Source organism: Bos mutus, chromosome 1, assembly GCF_027580195.1.
Source record: "Bos mutus isolate GX-2022 chromosome 1, NWIPB_WYAK_1.1, whole genome shotgun sequence".
Lineage (NCBI taxonomy): Eukaryota > Metazoa > Chordata > Mammalia > Artiodactyla > Bovidae > Bos > Bos mutus.
Genome location: NC_091617.1, coordinates 125954179 through 125975842, shown reverse-complemented (window position 1 = coordinate 125975842; position 21664 = coordinate 125954179). Strand labels below are relative to the sequence as shown.

Below are 21664 nucleotides of genomic sequence, written 5' to 3'. Positions count from 1 at the left end.
TTGTGACAATGTCTATTTATGTGTGGTGCTGACTTCTCTCAGTGGTGATAAGAGTCAGTCTTTCCTGATTTCAAAACTCTGAAACTCCTGGGGAGAGGATTTATGAGTTAGGTATTTTTCCAAGGCTCTGCTTATCTTAAAGGCAGACAAGGGGACTTCAAAACCTGCATCTGTTGACTCTCAAATACCTACAGCACAGCTCAGTTGTGTCCGATGCTTTTGACCCCATGGTCTATACAGTCCATGGAATTATCCAGGCCAGAATACTGAAGTGGGGACCTGGGTTGGGTAGCCTTTCCAACCCAGGGATCAAACCCAGGTCTCCCGCATTGCAGGCAGATTCTTCACCAGCTGAGCCACAGGGAAGCACAAGAATACTGGCGTGGGTAGCCTATCACTTCTCCAGCAGATCTTCCCAACCCAGGAATTGAACTGGGGTATCCTGCATTACAGCCAGATTCTTCACCAACTGAGCTATCAGGGAAGCCCAGTTTTTATGTCACTGGCATGCATTCTGGACCCCTTCAACATCCTTTTGGTTCTGTTTTTCTAAAGAACCCTAACTCACTCAGTGGGATATTTTGAGGCTTAGATATAATACATGCAAGGTTAGATTCTTTACCATCTGAGCCTACAGGGAGGTTAGATATAATGTATGTTAGGAATCATTCAATAAATGATAGCAATTATTAAGTAGTCCTAAGAGTGATATCAGCTAATGTTTTAACTCACCTATGAGTTTATGTGTCTTAAATTACTTGGATTGAATTTTCAAAATCTAAAAACATATAACAAATAGAAAGTTACAACCATAAAGTAATATGACTGATTTTTAAAATTACCAAAACTTGGGGGGCGAAATTAAAATCCTCTGAGTAGTTGTCATGGAAGCTCTAGAACAAGGCTGCCTTAGCGTACAATGCTTTTGTATGGAGGCAAGCTTTTGATTTTTGACCTGATTTTTTAAAACAGTGAAACAAAATGTATTTATAATGACTTTCAAAACATTTCAAAGATAACCAAACTTACAGAGGAGTATTTTGAAATGAGATGAAACCTTACATTGATGGGAAGTAAAATCTGGAAGTGATTTTCTTGTGTAGATTTCAACATGGTTGTATTAATGTGGTCAGAATAGGCCATGTTGTGATAACAGGCAAATCCCAAAGTCTCAGCCACTTTAAAGTATTATTTCTCATTCACACGAAGTCCTTTATATGTCCAGTGGTTCTCCAGCGTATTTCCTTTCAGAGCGGTGACTCAGAGCTCCAGGCTACCTCCATCTTTCAGCTCCACTGGAACTTGTGGGTTTCGGTTGCTATGGCAACACAAGTGCATGTAGAAAACCTGGGAGCTTTGTCCTGCCTCAGACCCACTTCACAGGTCAGTTCAGACACACTTCTGTTAGCCAGAAAGAATCCTTGGGCCCTAAGAGCCAGGAGGCTGTCTCGTATTGCCTTCTATCTGCCCAGGAAGGAGGAGAGGAGAACTGAATATGGTGACCACTGATCATCTCTACCATCCTGGATTTCAAGCACATGCAGGGGGTGGGAAGCGGGGGTGGAGTGTCAACAGTGGCCAAGGCACTGGAAGAAGTGAACAGTCTCTTTAGATCACCTCCCTGAAGGAAACATGACCCACTTGTTGTGTTTGAATAAAAATCTATCTCAATACTTTATAAGCACACTTTGAATCTATAAAATGAAACATTGACCAACCTCTTTAGGAAAACACCACCTTAAAGCACCATATCATGGCTTGAAGCTGCTCTGTCAAGCGAAACCTTTTTAAAAAGCATCTGTTGTTGAGACTGTTTTGAATAAAAGCTGTTTACAACATTAGAGAGAAGGCATATAAAAACCAGCTGTTCAGTGAAAGAGAAAACCTTCCAACATTTTCATTTCAACTCTTTGTATTTTTTAAACATTCATTCAGACGAGATAATGTTCGATTACTGTCGTGGGCATCCTCCAAAGACAGCAAATGCCTAGACAGAGCGTTACACAGTGAAGAGGTCAAGGGCCCCCCTCACTGTTGCATTCACGAGCATTTGAAAGAAATTAAAAACCCTGCTCTTTTAGACATCACTCAAGGGAATCTCCTCTTTTGCCTTTATGTGGGGTTTGTGAGTTAATTTTGCAGAGAAGCCAAAAATCTTTTTGACACAGGGACTCCAGATAGAGTCAACTATGGTGTTTTCCAATAAAATAAAAAGTGAAGACTTAAGTACTTTGCAGGATTTATTCTGATCAGATAGTGCAGACAAGGACAAATAACCATGTAAGTCTCTGACTTACGCGCTTCTCCAAGACACAATTTCGGGCCAATTCAGGTTCTTGGCAGACCAAACCCCACAGTGTGGTCCTTGTGTATGGGCAGCTGGTATCTTTTCTTCAGTGACTGTTACCAAAAAATCCATTGTAATCTGTGTGGGGCTTGGTAACACAAGAGCCCCTGTCAGTGCTCTGAAGTGTATTTAATAAGCAGAAGTCTCCCTGGAGCTGCTGATTTGGCTATTAGAAAAGGTGCTGCTTCCTTCAATAGCCTCTTCTATTAGTCCAAAGGGCACAGCATGATGATGCGTCAAAAGAACCCTGAGCAGGGACTTCCCTAGTGGCTCAGGGGTTAAGATTCCCACTCCCACTGCAGAGGGCCTGGGTTCAATCCCCGGTCAGGGAACCTGGAGCTCCCATGAGACAACTAAAGATCCCATGTGCCGCAACTAAGACCCAGTGTAACCAAATAAATAAAACTTAAAAAATAAAATAAATTTTAAAAGAGCCCTAAAGAAAGCTGCCAGGGAAATGTTTAAGAGTCAACTGACCTTCACACAATTTCTAATTCCACAACTGAGGCTAAACATCACTTGTGCCAAAGAACCAAGCGAGCAGCCCCGTGGTGGCCTAGACACAGAGGGAAAGAACAGAAGTTGGAGAGCCTAGTCTTCTGTTGTTAGCATCAGCAACCAGAGGCATTTATTGGAAAGGGGCAAAAGGCATGGGCCCTGCCCTCTAGGGGCACCTGGTGGGAGATGTTGAGGAACATGAGGGAAACCTCAACGTGGCCCATTGTGTCCTTGTCTGTCTGTGACTAGTTGCAAAAAAGGCAGCAGTTGGTCCTTCTTAATGGACAAACCAAGGCCATCTGGGCCTAGTTGAGATGTTAGTTGAGAACTGTACATTTGGGGGGACTTCCCTGGTGGTTCAGTGGCTAAGAATTTGCCTTCCAATGCAAGGGACACAGATTTGATCCCTGATCAGGGAATTAAGAGCTCACATGCCATGGGGCAACCAAGCCAGAGCACTCTAGAGCCTGTGCACTGCAACAAGATTGCCTGTGCCACAAGCAACCAAGAACCAACGCAGCCGAAAAAACTAAATAAATATTTTAAAAAAGAGACAGTCATCAATGAAAAAACTGCATTTTTAAAATTATACGTGATTTTTAAAACTATACATCATTCTACTGATGCATGGTGTTAATGTCTGCTATACAGCAAAGTGATTCAAATAAGGTAAGGTGAAGTCGCTCAGCCGTGTCCCACTCTTTGCGACACCACACGCTGTAGCTTAATCAAGCTCCTCCATCCATGGGATTTTCCAGGCAAGAGTACTGGAGTGGGTTGCCATTTCCTTCCCCAGAGGATCTTCCCGACCCAGGGTTCAAACCCAGGTCTCCCACATTGTAGGCAGACGCTTTACCATCTGAGCCACCAGGGAAGTCAGTTATACATATATAAACATATTCCTTTTCATATTCTTTCCCATGATGGTTTATTACAGGATACTGAATATAGTTCCCTATGTTACCCAAAAGGACTGTGTTGTTTATCCATTCTATATATAACAGCTTGCATCTGCTAATCCCAAACTCCCCACCCACCCACCCCCACCTCTTGGCAACCACAAGTCTGTTGTCTAGATTTGTGAGTTTCTTTCTGTTTCCTGCATAAGAAAACTCTGCATCTTGATGTGAAGACTGGCTTGGCAAGTTCCCCATGGTTACTGAGCTCCTGGGCGCTCTCCTTTATCCAAGTTAAATCTGCTCAGAGTGACTTTAAAGGTGCCCTCTTGACCTCTTGTACAGTGCGTTCATACCTGCCAGCAGCCATCAAGGTGGTACAAGCTCCTTTCTCATGGCAACTGGTCCCATCCTAACTCCTCTGTTGTCTTCAAGACACACAGACCTGAGGTTCATTCCTGATATACTTGAATAGAATTTTAGCTCTAGTCTAGTTCTGACACATTTAAAATTTATCTGATACCAACCCCCATTCCTTGAATATACTTCAATAAAACTGACTGAACAACAACAAAAGAAAAAGAGAAAAAAATTGTTTGAACCTGATACTGCAAAACAGCTCCCCTACTTTTTAAAACATTTCTTGAAAACTTGGACTTAAGAAAATCAAGAGGGGACTTCCCTGATGGTCCCTTCTCACTCACAATGAATAGGGCCCAGATTCAATTCCTGGTTGCGGAACTAGATCTCACATACCACAACTAAAAAAATATATCCCATATGCCACAACTAAAATATGGTGCAGCCAAATAAATATCTTTCTTTAAAAAAAAAAGAACCAAGAGAGTGTATGGTAGACCACCCTTGACATAATCCCCAAAGATCTCCACCTCTTGCCGTCCACACCCTTGAGTAACCCCTTCCCTTAAGGATGGGCTGAGCTGACTGACTTGCTTCTACCAGATAGAATAGGCTAGAAGTAAGGAGATGTCACTTCCAAGATTAGGTAATAACAAGAAGAGGCTCACATGGTGAGGGGGGTACTTTCCAGTAACCATGTCAGTGAGCTTGGAAGCAGATTACCCCTGTCACTGACCCCCTAGTCAAACCTTCAGATGAGACCACAGCCCTGACCGATAGCTTTACTGTGATGTCACTAGAGACCTTGAGCCAGAAGTGCCTGCCTGGTTTATCAGAGCCTAGATACTTGCCCCACAGAAACTGTGAGATAATAGCAAATGTTTGTTGTTTTAAGTCACTAAGTGTTGGGGCTATCTGTTACACAGCAAAAGATAACTAACACAAAAGGTTACTCAACTAGAAACACACTTTCCCCCCTTATTATAAGGCAAATACCAGAATAATTTCTAGCATTGGGAAGAAGGGCTTGAAAACAAATAATGAAAATCATGAGTATCAAATGTATGCTCATTTATGCTACTAAAAATTGCTAATGGGTTATTTTAAAGTCTTTAAATATTATTGTGGCAGTTGGGGGAGGTAGGTGGGGTTCTTAGAAATTGTGTCATATGAACAGTAAGGAGATATGACTGCTATCTTTTAAAATGTAAGTGGTGATCAGGTGAGGAAAGACATGCTTAACTTGTACTCTCTAACCCTGAAGGACAAAGCAAGAGGATGTGACTGGAAGTTGTAGGCAAGCAGGTTCTGGCCCCACTGACTTTTGCTGGTGTTTCCGTGAAACACCAAGAACAAAAGTCATGCCAACTGCTTGACTCTAAAAATTACATCTAAAGTGAAAGTGGTCTACAAACAATGAAAATGCTACTGAATGCATATGGTAGAATTGTGGGGTGATTTTTAAAGATGTTATTTTTCTAAATTATTATTTTTATATCATCTTTGCAATGAGAATGAAATGTAATTCTAGGAAAAGAATACCACATGCTTTGTATTGCTAGAAGAGTTCCTCTTTGGGTTTGTTACTATGTCTCAGGCTGACCATCTCCTCTCTTCACAGAGAAAAGTCTGATGATCCCAGGAAACACCATTTCTTCAAAACCATCAATTTTCCTCGCCTGGAAGCCGGCCTAGTTGAACCTCCATTTGTGCCAGACCCATCAGTGGTTTATGCCAAAGACATCAATGAAATCGATGATTTCTCTGAGGTTCGAGGAGTTGAATTTGATGATAACGATAAGCAGTTCTTTCAAAGGTTTGCAACAGGTGCTGTCCCCATAGCTTGGCAGGAAGAGATTATAGAAACGGGACTGTTTGCAGAATTGAATGACCCCAACAGGCCCGCAGGTTGTGGGGAGGGTTCATCTAGGTCTGGCGTATGTTTGTTATTATAAGTTGTTGTCTCTACCAGACCAGCAGCAGGAGTCTCAGCTGACAGAATCCTCGAATGTTCCTAATACATGAAATCTGTTGTGGAGGACTGATCAATCAGGAGGGGTACCTCAACTACAGAACAGTTCAAAAGACAAATGAACTCACCACTAGGACATATTTGCTCTCCTTCCTTCCCTCCTTTCCTCCCTTCTTCTTTTCCTCCCTACCTTACTTCTTTATTCTTTCTTCCTTCACAAAGAAAAGTACAGTCTCGGTTTTCACTGAGTGCTGGGAAAAGGAGCCCTCAGATTTGTTTTGATAAAGTAAAAGCCTGAGCCTTCGCCATCATGCCCTTGAAAAATGACGTCAAGTCCTAGGAACAGAGGATGGAGCTTTGGGGTATGCTCAGAAAAATGAGCATTTTCAATTCTTAGTAAATAATCATTTTAGTTTTTCTTTGTTTATATCTTTTCTTCCTTTCATCTTTCAGTATTTCTTCCCCTTCTGTACTTATGAAAAGGATTTTAAACCTGAAAATAAATATTTCTGACTTCCTTCTCCCCTGTTTAAAAAAAAAAAAAAGGGAGTGGATTGTAATATTTTGGAAATATTTCAGATCACAAAATAATTTTTAATTTGCAGAATGTCTCTTTTTCATATTTTTGAAATATTCTACCATTATAACGTTCAGTTCAGTTCAGTCGCTCAGTCGTGTTCGACTCTGCGACCCCATGAATCGCAGCACGCCAGGCCTCCCTGTCCATCACCAGCTCCCGGAGTTCACTCAGACTCACGTCCATCGAGTCGGTGATGCCATCCAGCCATCTCATCCTCTGTCGTCCCCTTCTCCTCCTGCCCCCAATCCCTCCCAGCATCAGAGTCTTTTCCAATGAGTCAACTCTTCACATAAAGTGGCCAAAGTACTGGAGTTTCAGCTTTAGCATCCTTCCTTCCAAAGAACACCCAGAACTGATCTCCTTTAGAATGGACTGGTTGGATCTCCTTGCAGTCCAAGGGACTCTCAAGAGTCTTCTCCAACACCACAGTTCAAAAGCATCAATTCTTCAGCGCTCAGCTTTCTTCACAGTTCAACTCTCACATCCATACATGACTACTGGAAAAACCATAGCCTTGACTGAAGCATGTTAAATATAGATACACATGATGTCTGTGGATTAAAGTATTCTGTAAATTGAGTTCTTTAAGTAGTATTCTACAAATTGCTCACTTGTATACTCCCATATTCCATTGCTTCCCAATTTTTGCTGAACTTTGGAATCACCCAGAAGTCTTTTAAAATACTAGTGCGTTAACTCCCACTGCCAGATTTTAATCGATCTGGGGTACAACCTGGGCATCTAGATTTTCATAAGCTCTCCAGGTGATACCAGTGTGCAACAAAGTTTGGGATCTACGGCCTTGTAGATTTAAATGTTTATACACGGATCCTTGTTTGGGTCACTCAAAACCCTAATCAGACATTTTGACAGCAATCTTCCAAATACTCCAAAAAATGCATAACTTGGGCAATTGCACTTAAATGAAGCGATTATAATCTGTATTCATCTTGTAGATTTTCTTGCCCAGGCACACTTTAGTTCTTCACACATATCTTGGAAAGTAGATCTCTTGACTGTTTCAAGACCTAAAGGAGAAACATGGGCCTTGAAACTAATTTGAACAAATGGTGGCTTTCAATTCAAGTGGGTGCCCAGCCAACACTCTATAGGAGTATTGTACTTAATCACTCAGTCGTGTCTGATTCTCTGAGGTCCCATGGACTATAGCCTGCCAGGTTTCTCTGTCCATGGAATTTTCCAAGCAAGAACACTGGAACAGGTTGCCATTTCCTTCTTCAGGGGATCTTCCTGACCCAGGGATTGAACCTGCATCTCTTGTGTCTCCTGCATTGGCAGGTGGATTCTTTACCAGTAGCACACCAATTAGCACTTCTCAAAAGAACAGCCAGGATTTCCCTGGTGGTCCAGTGACTAAGACTCTATGATCCCAATGCTCAGGTTCTATCTGTGGTCAGGGAACTAGATCCCACATGCTGCAACTAAGATCCCAGTTGAGACCTGGCATAGCCAAATAACTAAATAGAACAACAAAAAAAATTTTTTTAAAGCACAGCCAAACTAAGAATTTTAAGGCTGAGATATATATATTTGACATAAATATATCTGGAGTGATTGTGTGTGTGTGTGTGTGTGTGTGTGTGTGTGCGCGCGCGCGCATAAGGCAATCTTGTTTGTCCCAAAGGTGAGAAACTTGGCTGAACTTATTTTAAAAGTTTTGTCCCTTGAGTAAGGGAGCCAAAAATTACAAAAACACTGGCAAAAATTCTTTTGGTTAATTGGAATCCACCTAACAGTAATCCTCAACTACGAGACTCAACTACAACATCAACCATATCAGGAACCAGGAGGAAGAAACGCCCTTGGAGTTGAGCCCTGGGTTAGAACACCTGCCATTCACCCTCCTGCTCATCCTCTATCCTCACTGAGCTCCCTGAAGCTCCAAACCCTACCCTGGAGACACCACAGAGTCCTGAGTCACCCAAGCGAAATACAGGTGTGTCCACCAGATTCTCCTTCCTAAGGCCAGAAAGTAGATTACAACTTGATAAAATGTCTGTTTAACAAAAAAACTAATCAACAGTTAACAGAAACCTTATTAACCACAGCATTCCAAGAGTAGAGATCTCAAGATTTAGCTTTATAAGCATTAAACATTTTTTAAAAGTGAAGTCTACTTGCATTCATTTTTTTCAAGTGAATGCCTACTGGTTTTGATAAACTTCAAAAGCAAATCTGTTTCACTTTTTAGAAGTAACTCAGGAAAATAATTGAGTAAGATAAGCATGTTCAAAGAATCCACCTGCCAATACAGGAGACTCAAAAGAAGCAGGTTTGATCCCTGGGTCAGGAAAATCCCCTGGCACCGCACTCCAGCATTCTTGTCTGGAAAATTTCATGGGCAGAGCAGCTTTGTGGGCTACAGTCCGTGGGACCACAAAGAATTGGACACAACTGAACACAGCAGTACATTTAAACAGTCGCCAAGTAAGTATGTGTTGAGCTTTAATTACATTGAGCCCTATACTGGGTAGTGTTGGGGACACAGCAGAGAAATAAGACAACCATCTAAGAAAGGCCATGTGGTGTCACGTAGAATGCAGATTTATGTGGGTATATTACTCACATTTTAAAAGAGGAAACTGATACTCATAAATGTTTTATAGCTTTTCCAAGGTCACACAGCTTTACAGTGTTATTGAGAAGACATGATGTAGATATAATAGAAATAATGTATAGGAAGCAAATAGCCTGAGTTGTTGTTGTTCAGTACCCAGTCGTGTCCGACTCTTTGTGACCCCATGGACTGCAGCACGCCAGGCCTCTCTGTCCCTCACCATCTCCCAAAGTTTGCCCTAGTTCATGTCCATTGCAACGGTGATGCCATCCAGCCATCTCTTTCTAACAAATTGAAGATCATGGTCAGGAAGTAGCAGCAGGTCAAATGACTCTAGGTTGAGGAACAAAGTATCAAGAGCTGAACCCACGTCTTCATTAAAAGTTACAGAGTGGGTAAGAGAGGCAAGAGAGATGGTTCCTGGGGAGTGGTTGAGAAGGTATTCTTTACACACAACAGAAGAAAAATCTAATTGCAATAAGTGGAGACACAGAAGCCCATCTTAGGCCTTCTGCCTATCATATGCCAGGTGGGGATTCACTTGGGCCAAATCAGAGTGAAGGAGATCCTATAAAGGAGATCGTATAAAGATCCTATATGCCGCAACTAAGACCCAGCACAGTCATAAATCAATACGTAAATACTTAATACATTTTTTTAAAAAGTATTCTCAATTGGTTACTTTGAATATCAAATTTAAGATGTTTCTCATTTAGGTGACCAGGCATGAATGTGAAATAACTGAATAATTTAAGCTTTGCTTCTTGGGAATTGCTCATATGAAAACATAGAGGAAGTTCCCTGACAGTCCAGCAGTTAGAATTCAGCACTTTCACTGCACACAGCAGTGGCCTTGGTTCAATCCCTGGTTGGGTAACTAAGATCCCACAGGCCATGTGGTGCTGCCAAAAAAAAAAGGCAGAAAGAAAAAAGAAATCATAGAGAATTCTACATCGATTTTAAAAGATCATTATTATTATATTGTGTTTATCATTGGGGCAATTTAACATACATTAAGTTTTAGACAGTAAAACATGATGAAAATAATGAAAAATATATAATCCTTGCTCCTTAAATGATTGTTCTTGGCAGTTACAAACCTTAAGGAGAAAAAAAAATCATAAAGGGAAAAAAATAGATAAAAGATTTTGGGGGGTGGCAGAGGGGAGCCTAGAAGACTTACCATATTAGCCATTTTGATTATCAAAAATGTAAAAAGACTGAATTTTCTTGGATCATCTGGGAAAAATAATTGCAGTTGTTTAGGCTTCATTCTTTCAATAAATATTCTTACAGTAATGTTCTAGGCCCCGTTTCAGTTTGAGGAGATATTCTGGGGTTTGTCCCTTTAAAATTTTTAGATTGGAGGGTGCTTTCTTTCACTTTGTATTTCACTAAAACTTTATACCTCTCTGGGGAAAGATGAATTTTGTTTTCTTCATTTTTTCCTAAGTTTTCTGCACTGAATATTTAAACTTAAACTTGAACATTAGAACTTAAAATTAAAACTTCCTTTTAAAAATAAAGAAAAAGTATACATTTTAAAGCAAAACATAATTGGACCTGGGTGTGAGCCCAGGCTGGCTCTGGCAATAACCAACTCCCAAGGACTTCCTTTTGCAAAGGAGAAAAGGAAAGATATACCCATTTGAATGCAGAGTTCCAAAGAATAGCAAGGAGAGATAAGAAAGTCTTCCTCAGTGATCAGTGCAAAGAAATAGAGGAAAACAATAGAATGGAAAAGACTAGAGATCCCTTCAAGAAAATCAGAGATACCAAGGGAACATTTTATGCAAAGATGGGCTCAATAAAGGACAGAAACGATATGGACCTAACAAAAGCAGAAGATATTAAGAAGAGGTGGCAAGAACACAGAAGAACTGTACTAAAAAGATCTTCACAACCCAGATAATCATGATGGTGTGATCACTCACCTAGAGCCAGACATCCTGGAATGTGAAGTCAGGTGGGCTTTAGGAAGCATCACTACGAACAAAGCTAGTGGAGGTGATGGAATTCCAGTTGAGCTATTTCAACTCCTAAAAGATGATGCTGTGAAAGTGCTGCACTCAATATGCCAGCAAATTTGGAAAACTCAGCAGTGGCCACAGGACTGGAAAAGGTCAGTTTTCACTCCAATCCCAAAGAAAGGCAATGCCAGAGAATGCTCAAACTACCGCACAATTGCACTCATCTCACACGCTAGCGAAGTAATGCTCAAAATTCTCCAAGCCAGGCTTCACCAATATGTGAACCATGAACTTCCAGGTGTTCAAGCTGGTTTTAGGAAAGGCAGAGGAACCAGAGATCAAATTGCTAACATTGCTGGATCATTGAAAAAGCAAGAGAGTTCCAGAAAAACATCTATTTCTGCTTTATTGACGATGCCAAAGCCTTTGACTGTGTGGATCACAATAAACTGTGGAAAATTCTGAAAGAGATGGGAATACCAGACCACCTGACCTGCCTCTTGAGAAATCTGTATGCAGGTCAGGAAGCAACAATTAGAACTGGACATGGGAAAACAGACTGGTTCCAAATAGGGAAAGGAGAACGTCAAAGCTGTATATTGTCACCTTACTTATTTATCTTATATGCAGAGTATATCATGAGAAATGTTGGACTGGATGAAGCACAAGCTAGAATCAAGATTGCCGGGAGAAATATCAATAACCTCAGATACACAGATGACACCACCCTTATGGCAGAAAGTGAAGAAGAGCTAAAGAGCCTCTTGATGAAAGTAAAAGAGGAGAGTGAAAAAGTTGGCTTTAAGCTCAATATTCAGAAAACTAAGATCATAGCATCTGGTCCCATCCCTTCATGGCAAATAGATGGGGAAACAGTGGAAACAGTGGCTGACTTTATTTTTGGGGGCTCCAAAAATCACTGCAAATGGTGACTGCAGCCATGAAATTAAAAAATGCTTATTCCTTGGAAGGAAAGTTATGACCAACCTTGACAGCATATTAAAAAGCAGAGACATTATTTTGTCAACAAAGGTCCATCTAGTCAAGGCTATGGTTTTTCCAGTAGTCATGTATGGATATGAGTTGGACTGTAAAGAAAGGTGAGAGCAGAAGAATTGATGCTTTTGAACTGTGGTGTTGGAGAAGACTCTTGAGAGTCCCTTGGACTGCAAGGAGATCCAACCAGTCCATCCTAAAGGATATCAATCCTGGGTGTTCATTGGAAGGACTGATGTTGAAGCTGAAACTCCAATAATTTGGCCCCACCTGATGCAAAGAACTGACTCATTTGAAAAGACCCTGATGCTGGGAAAGATTGAGGGCAGGAGGAGAAAGGAACAACAGAGGATGAGATAGTTGGATGGCATCATCGACTCAGTGGACATGAGTTTAGGTAAACTCTGGGAGTTGGTGATGGACAGGGAGGCCTGGCATTCTGCAGTCCATGGGGTCACAAAGAGTCGCACACAAGTGAGCAACTGAACGGAACTAAAAGGACCTCCTTGGGGGCTTCCCTGATGGCTCAGTAGGTAAAGAATCTGCCTGCAACATAGGAGACACAGGGTGTGCAGGTTTGATCCCTGGATGGGGAATATCCCCTGGAGGAGAAAAATGGCAACCCACTCGAATATTCTTGCCTGGAGAATCCCATGGACAGAGGAACCTGGCAGGCTGCAGTCCAAAGGCTCACAAAGAGTTGGACACAGCTAACCAATTAAGCATACAAGGACCTCCTTGCCTGCCAAAAGGCATAAATTAGCCTGGGTACCAGGATTAAGTCCAGGACTCCTGGTCTGAGGCTAGAGGGTCTTTCTCAACAGAGCCAGAAGTTAGTGCCTAAGGTTGGGCCAGATTATTGGTTCCACAATCCAGACCATGAACTGCAGCTGGTTGGTGGCAAAATTTTGACAGAACCTCAAAGAAAAAAAAGAATGGAGAACATAGCAAGTTTTTCAAGCATTATGCTCTTCAAAATATCGTCTTTTATCAAGGAGCTAAAATGTCTCCTTTTATGAAGTAGTTGATATTTGACAGAAGTAAAAAATGTAGACCAGTGACCACCCCTCATGTATTTTTTGGAAATTTTACTGACACATGAGATTTCAAAATCTGGAACCCCACTGGACTGGATGACCTTGAAGGGCATTCCAACTATAGGGAAACTATGCTTCAGTGCAAAATGATGCATTGTCTAGAGGAAGATCTACAAATTTTTTCTGTAAAAGACGTGATAGTAAATATTTTAGATTTTGGGGATGAGAACTACTTAACTCTGCCTTGTGGTGGCAAAGCAGCTACAGACAAGGGAAAGGAGTAAATATGTCTGCGTGCCAATAAAGCTTTATTTACAAAAACAGGTGGTGGAACTGGATTCGACCCACAAGCTGTGGTTTACTGATTGTAGTCATAAATGTCTTATTAAACTGACTAGATTATCTGACTCTAACAGAGCTATTTTACAATTCTATACATTATAAATAGCTAACTGGGGTGTAAATTAATTCTTGATTATCTATGTTCAAATGAGCCTTTCCCACTGAATTAGTTAGGGCTATGATAACGAAGCACCATAAACTGGGTGGCTGACACAAGGGACATTTATCTCAGTTCTGAAAGCTGGAAGTCTTAGATCAAGGTGTCATTGGGGTTGGTTTCTTTTGAGGCCTCTGTCCTTGCTTGACTTGTAAATGGCCACCTTCTCCTTTTGGCTCAGATCAGATCAGATCAGTCGCTCAGTTGTGTCCGACTCTTTGCGACCCCATGAATCGCAGCACGCCAGGCCTCCCCGTCCATCACCAACTCCCGGAGTTCACTCAGACTCACGTCCATCGAGTCAGTGATGCCATCCAGCCATCTCATCCTCTGTCATCCCCTTCTCCTCCTGCCCCCAATCCCTTGGCTCAGGGCTCTCCTTCTATGTGGGTCTGTGTCCTAATTTCTTCTCCTTATAAGGACAACAGTCATATTGGATTAAGGCACTCTGATGACCTCATTTTAACTTGATTACCTTTTTAAAGACCTTATCTCCAAATACAGTCACAGTTCAAGGTACCTCAGGGTTAGGACTTAAACATTTGGGGAGATACAACTCACTTTATAACACCCCTGAAGCTAATTTTATGTCCATTTGCTCACTCATTTCAACATTTCTTTACCCCATATAAATCTGTGGCTTTTATTACTTCTTGAACTGGTCATAAGGCCAGTTTCCTTCTTAAAGAGTTAAAGTCTAACATGTGTTCATTTTTGTTTCTGTATGACAGTCATAATTTTAACACTCCCCCTTTATGTTTTGAGGATTATCCATTAACACAATGCAGAATGTCACAATGCCATTAAGAAACCTGGGGCATATTTCGAAAATTCCACTTCCATAAGCAAAAGTTCTCAACAAGAGCCCTCTCTCATTTTGTTCTCTTATGAAACACACAGCAGAGAGCAGAGCCCCTAGACAGAGGGCTGGTGGGAACTGTGGTGAGCCCAGAAAGCTGCTAGCATTTCCCAGGAAGTCTGGTTGAGGTGCAGGGGGCCAGCTGACTATTCCATATTTTTAAGCCTATTCTCTTCATCCTTTCTCTCCCATCTGCATGGCCAGCTGTCAGGCACATTCCTGCCATGCCCGCTGTTTCTGCATGCAGTAGGGGAAGCTTTCAGGAAAGAGGAGCAGGGAGGAGAGAGCCAGGGGCCACAAGAATCAAAGACAGCTTCACAACTTCACCTGCTCTTAGGGCGGGGCGCTGAGCCTGAGGCCACAGTGCAGACGTGCATTCCAGAGGCACACCCAGAGGTGGGCCGCATTTCAGAGTCCCTGGACTAAAGATTCCCCTCTGAAGTGTGCCAGTTCAAATGCAGGATGTCCTGTTACATTTGAATTTTAGTAAACAATTAATTGGTGTTTTTGCTAGTATAAGTATATCCCAAATGTTGTGTGGGACATACTTGTACTAAAAAGTCTCAAATAAATAAATATTTTTTAGAAGTCTCTTGTCCACAAATGTACAGAATTGACTGAGGATAGTCAATTCTGTCAGGACTAAAGAAAATACAGGAAAACTCCCAGCACAGCACCTGACAGATAGGGCTCTACCTGGGCTGCTCAAACTTGTGGCCTCTCTCCTCCTGCACAGCTGCTGTGAATTTTATTTTATTTTTTTTTGACAAGCCCACATGTGAGCTCTAACTATCTCTAACTCTATCTCTAACTCACCTAAAGAGTTGGCCAGACAGCATTGCCAGCATCGCCAATAATAATAACACAGCAAAAAGTCCTATGTATTGAGCACCTACAATTTGCCAGGCTCTGCACTTAGCGCTTTTTGGGTATTATTACCAGTGGTCACAATAGCCAGTGAAGCTAGTATTATCTGCATTTTATTGAGGAAGCAGGAAAGCTCCAGAATTTAATGGACTTATCTAAGTACAGAGTAAGTGCTCAGTAAACCCAGGTCTACCTGATAGCTCTTGTCTATGTGGTCACTGGTTTCCCAGGTAGGAACTGCCCCTGTTCTACTCCCTGAAACACCTCCCCTGGGGCTCAGAGCAGAGTCAATGGACCAAGCCCAAGGAGGAAATAATTTTTTAAAAGATGTATTTTATTGGTTCTAAATGGACCAAGTTGGGGCGGGGAGAGAACTAGGAGTGAGGTGAGTGAGGCAGCTGGAGCACAATATTTAGAACATTTGAACAGCACTCTCTCTCAGGATCATGCCAGCAGGTGCAGCCTGGAAACCTGCACAAAACCGAAATGAGTGCCTCCCTCACAAAATGGAAGAGAGTACCTCAGTCAATTCTGTAGACCTTTCCTTCTGCCGGCCCTAACTCTGGGCCTGTGGCCTAGCCAGCTCAGGTGCAGAAACATAGAAAAATGCTTTTGAAACATTTATTTCTTTGCATCTTCAAAAACAATCATTTACATTTATTCATACAACAAATTCTAGTTCAGGACTTACCATGTGCCTGTTGTAGGAGACAGGCCTACCACCTAGGACAGACCATACTTGTCCTGAATTTGCCTGGATATCTCTGTTAGGCCATATCAATCAATAATTTTTTTCCTCCTCCTCTTGTCACCCTTTAGTGGATGTCAAGGACCCAGAGGCATAATGCCCAGGAGGTAGGTAGTTAAGAACAGAAACTCACTTTCCCCTCTTCCTTTCCTCTTCAAAAAATTTCTTGCAAGGACTTCCCTGGTGGTCCAGTGGTTATGAACCCAGGCTTCCACCCCAAGAGGTGTGGGTTCAATTTCTAAGATGCCACAGGCTGCACTGCATGGCCAAAAAATAAAATCTTTTTTTAAATCAATAAATTAAAAAATTTCTCCTGGGTTTATGCTTTAAAATCCTTGTTCTTACAAAGCTGTGAAATTAAGACTTGTAAACTCCTCATTACATCTCCCCTAAAGTGGAAAGTTACAGGCAGACCAAAAGACAGATCCAGATCAGATCTTGGTAAATGTTGTTTTAACAAATGCCAGCGGAATGAAGGGGCAAAGCCTGCCCTGGCACATGTCATAACTGGTAACAAGGCAGACAATGGTGAGACCGCAGCTCAACCAAACAAACATGCGGATGCCCTTGTCTGCGCCTCGCTTCCCAGGGAGCGGGGTGCCCTCCGGCTCTCGCCTCTGCTTGGCTGTGTTCTGGGCCAGGCTCATAAAAACAGCACAGCAGATACCACAGGGCAGAACTGGGCCCAGACATGTGGGGTTTTCATGACTGTGATTACTTTACGACTTTATCGGCCACATTTCCTGTCACGGTTGAGTGTTTAATCAATTCTAAGTCACTTAAGATTCCCATGCAGTTTGTAGATTTGCTGGCCACCTTGCCTCTCCCTCCTGCAGAGCATTTTGGGGCAATCTGTCACTCACTGTGCCCTACCTTCCTGTGTGTGGGGCTGCAGAAAGGAAGAGAAATAAATCCATTCATTTGATTTGGGAACAAGTATTTAAGAAGACGGCCAAAACCATTCACTGGATTCTGAATTCTCTGTGACATACTGACATGCTCTATCTGCTCACATCTCCTACCCCCCTTTCTTTGATGAAAAGATAGCTCAGCTCATTCACCTCAGATGTTACATTAAGTTGGAATTTTCTCTTTTTTTCAAGATTTATTTATTATGTATTTAGTTATTTATTTTTGGCTACGCTTGGGTTTTCAATGCTGTGAGTGGGCTTTCTCTAGTTGTGGCAAGAGGGGAGCTCCTCTTCGTTGCAGTCCACAGGTTTCCCATGCAGTGGCTTCTGTGAAGCACCGGCTCTAGGGTGCTCAGGCTTAAGTAGTTGCCACTTGCAGGGTCTAGAGCGTGAGCTCAGTAGTTGTGGTACACTGGCTTAGCTGCTCTGCAGCATGTGGGATCTTAATTCCTGGACTAGGAATCGAACCCATGTCTCCTGCATTGGCCAGGCAGATTTTTAACCACTGGACCACCAGAGAAGCCCAAATTGGTGACCATCTTGCCAGTGACTATAAGCCAGCATGCCTTCGTATAAGGAAGAAGGAAGGACAATGGGAAAGACTAAAAGCAAAATGCAGGACTTCCCTGGTGGTCCAGTGGTTAAGAATCCACCTTCCAATGCAGGGGACAGTGGTCTGATCCCTGGTTAGGGAACTAAGATCCCACCTGCTCTGGGGTAGCTAAAAACCCACGTGTCACAACGAGAGAAAGCCCATGCACTGCGATGAAGACCCAGCACGGCTGAAAAGCAAAATGCAATTTCAAATCAAAGCTGACTTCTAATCATACCCCTGCCTGCCCCAAATACTGACTCAGGGAGATTGTGAGCGCATGGAAGATTTCCATTGGAAAAAATTCCAGAGAGAAATTGTTTGACTCTGTTTTGGAAGACATGGACTATTAAAATATTGCGTCATGAGGGCCATGTCTGCACTGGCCCTGCAGCATGCTCACCTCTTCCCGTCTCTAAGGTCTGGGTGACCTGTAGCTTGGATTAGATCACAGTGGGTGTGTCTGCATCATGAAAATTGGCAAATCCTACAAAGCAGATTTATCTTTTTTCTGACGAGTGAGTTTTTAAGCATTTACCAGCTCTTCACTGACTTGTCCCTGGCATATACCATGTCTAGTTAAGGTATGACTCTGCCTGGGACCCCACACGCTCTGCCTCAAACTTTGCTTCTATTTGCAAGGGGTAGGGCAAGGCTGTAGGGGAGACATTAGCTAGAGTCACAAGCCACTGCCCAGGGGAGATACTCAGCAGGAGCTGAGAAATGGCAAGGGAAACTGGATGTGAGGCTTTGAATATCTGAAAGATGACACTAAGAGAATGTGAAAGAAGGGAAATCACCAAAACTAGGAAGGAAAGGAAGGCAGGGAGAGGAAAATGGGCCAAGAGCTCTGTAAGTTCACTACAAAAATTCTACATAATGTCCTGAGGTGTCCCATGGAATCATCTCTCCACATGGAGGACTCATTAAAATTGTGAGGAAGCTAATGTGGGCATGAGGTTTGACGGAAGTTACTTCATGTTACTGGGATCTGCCACCTCTTCCATATACACTTCCATGAGTGAGTGAGTGAAGTCATTCAGTCATGTCCAACTCTTTGCGACCCCATGGACTGAAGCCTACTAGGCTCCTCCATCCATGGGATTTTCCAGGCAAGAATACTGGGGGCGGGGGGGGGTTGCCATTTCCTTCTCCAGAGGATCTTCCAGACCCAAGGATCAAACCCAGGTCTCCTGCATTGTAGGTCGATGCTCTATCAACTGAGCCACCAGGGAAATCACACACTTCCATAAACATGTTTAAATCAAACATGATTCATTCATCTACAAAAATACAAAACACAGAGTTAAAAGCATCCCCAACAGGTTCCCAAGAAAGACATCCTTCTGCTAGGCATTCTGGTCCTTCAGGCACATATCACTACTGCAAGCATCAGCCACAGACCTAAGCCATAGACCCCAAAATCACAATTTCAAGCAGCTGAGCTGTCACTGAGAAAATATTACAACTCCCTCCTGCCTAGTAAGTTCCCCCTTCTGAAACATTTGAGATTGAAGGATCAGGTATTAGGGTATGTGGTAGGCTGATTAATAGCCCCCAAACACAGTCAGGTCCTGCTGCTGCTGCTGCTAAGTCGCTTCAGTCGTGTCCAACTCTATGCGACCCCATAGACGACAGCCCACCAGGCTCCCCCGTCCCTGGGATTCTCCAGGCAAGAACGCTGGAGTGGGTTGCCATTTCCTTCTCCAATGCATGAACATGAAAAGTGTAAGTGAGGTCACTCAGTCGTGTCCAACTCTTAGCGACCCCATTGACTGCAGCCTACCAGGCTCCTCTGTCCATGGGATTTTCCAGGCAAGAGTACTGGAGTGGGGTGCCATTGCCTTCTCCGAGTCAGGCCCCCTAATTCCTGGTAAATGTTAACCTTATATGGCAAAAGGATCTTTGCAGGTATGAATAATTTAAGAATCTCAGAGGACTTCTCTGGTGGTTTAGCAGTTAAGACTCAAAATGCAGGGGACTTGGGTTCAATTCCTGGTTGGGGAAGTAAGACCCCCACATGCTGAGGAGCAGCTAGACCGTGCACCACAACTAGAGAGTCCCTGCGCCACAGCAGGAACTCCTGCATGATGCAATGAAGATTCCACGTGTCACAGCTAAGACTTGTTGCAGCCAAATAAATAAATATGTTTAAAAAAAAAAGAGAATATTGAGTCTGCCTGTGGCTGTTGGGTTCCATTCCAGAGCTACAGTAGTTCCAGCACCATGTGAATGGCTGACTGAAGGCTTTCAGTTTCAGATCTTGGAGACAAAGTGAAAACAAAACAAAACAAAACAAATGTTGAGAAATGGAGATTATCCTGAATTAATAATCACATTCCTCCTTCTAAGAGGGATGCAGGAGTCAGTCAGAGGAGAAGACTGTGGGATACACAGAAGCAGATGCTGTTGGTACAGTTAACCCATGTTAAGATGGAGGAAGGGGCCATAAGCCAAGGAAGACAGGAAGCCACCAGAAGTTGAAGAAAGCAAGGAAATGGACTCTCCTTGGATTCTCAAGAAGTAACCAGCCCAACCAACACCGTGACTTTTAGCACAGTGAAACAGATTTTGGATTTTTGGCCTCCAGAGCTGTAAATGAATAAATTTGTGTTAAGTCACCAAGTTTGTGGTAATTTGTTACAGCAGACATAGGAAACTAATACAAGGTCAGATGTATTTTTTATGGTATTGGAATTAGAGAATTTTCTGAGGCTTTAGGAGAATTAGGAAAATACAAAGGTCAATTATTCTGCAAAAAAACAACTATGAACTGCATCAATTAGCAAACCATGTCCCCTATTCTCCAATCCTGACCTGGACCTTACCCCAGGGGAGGGCAGGGTTGGTGTTTTTTTGTTTTTGTTTTTAAGGCTTTTGGGGAGGAAGAACATGAGAGGAAAAGAAAGGCAGCCTACCCAACAGCCATCTTTCCTCCTTCCTTGCACACAGATGCCAAATATTGCTCAGGGAAGCTGCATGACTTTACCTAGAAGATGAATCTTGATTGGTCTCAGCCCAGCATCCCTTTTACCAATAATTGGTCTAGGCATGGTCATGTGACCTCTCCCTGGCCAATGAGAAGTAAGCAAATGCCTCTTGAGATGTTTTTCTGGACAGAATTTTTTTTCCTTGTTCTGAATAAAAAGAACCACAGGAAAAAGAAACCCCTTTGTCCTCTTCTTTTTTTTACTGTTTAAGTGATAAAGGAACAATGGTGCTTTGCCCTGAGGTGGCCATCTTGAGACCATAGGGTAGGAACCTGAGGATAAGAGCTAACATGAAGAGGCAGAGTGGCAAGATGGAAAGGCCTGGATTTTTTTTTTTTTTTTGGCTGTTTTCCAGGCCCTTGGCAGTAAGAGCACAGGGTCCAAACTTCTGGACCACCAGGGAATTCCCCAGGCCTAGGTTCTTGATGATACTACTGAGCTGTCAAACCTACCACCCTCAGACTTCTGAAGAAGATAATAGACCTCTTAAGGTTTAGATTTGCACTGATAGTAGAGATTCTGATTGCTTGCTGCCAAACATACTTAAAGAATAAAAGAAGGAAGAAGAAAAGCCAGAGGGATACACAGCATGCCGTTACAGAAGGAGATGTCAGAAAACAAATGCACAGAGACAGAGAACGGAGGAGTGGTTACCAGAGAGGAAGTGGCAGGAGGTGGGGAAGAAGGTGAAATAGGTAAATGAGATCAACTGGATGGTGACAGATGGACACTAAATTTTTTGTGGTGAGCTTACTGTAGGCTATCCAGAAGTAAAAATATAATATTGTACGCATGAAACTTGTATAATGTTGTAAACCAATATAACGTCAATAAAAATTAAATCCCAAAATTCACCAGTAAGTGTTCAGTTTGATGAAGTTTGTATTAGATATATAATTGTGTAACCACCACCACAATAAATATATTGAACTTGTGAATCACCCTTAAAAAAAAGTGGACTGTC

General features: G+C 42.5%; 1 protein-coding gene across 1 annotated transcript in view; it reads left to right on the top strand.

Annotated features, from left to right (window-relative positions):
- The window catches only part of GRK7 (G protein-coupled receptor kinase 7), a 42584-nt gene extending 33628 nt beyond the window's left edge, over positions 1-8956 (top strand). Inside the window, exon 4 of the mRNA XM_005888772.2 lies at positions 5723-8956. Coding sequence (XP_005888834.1) covers positions 5723-6056 — 334 coding nt within the window. The 3' untranslated portion in view covers positions 6057-8956. The remainder of the gene's footprint in view (positions 1-5722) is intronic.
- Positions 8957-21664: the final 12708 nt, after the last annotated feature.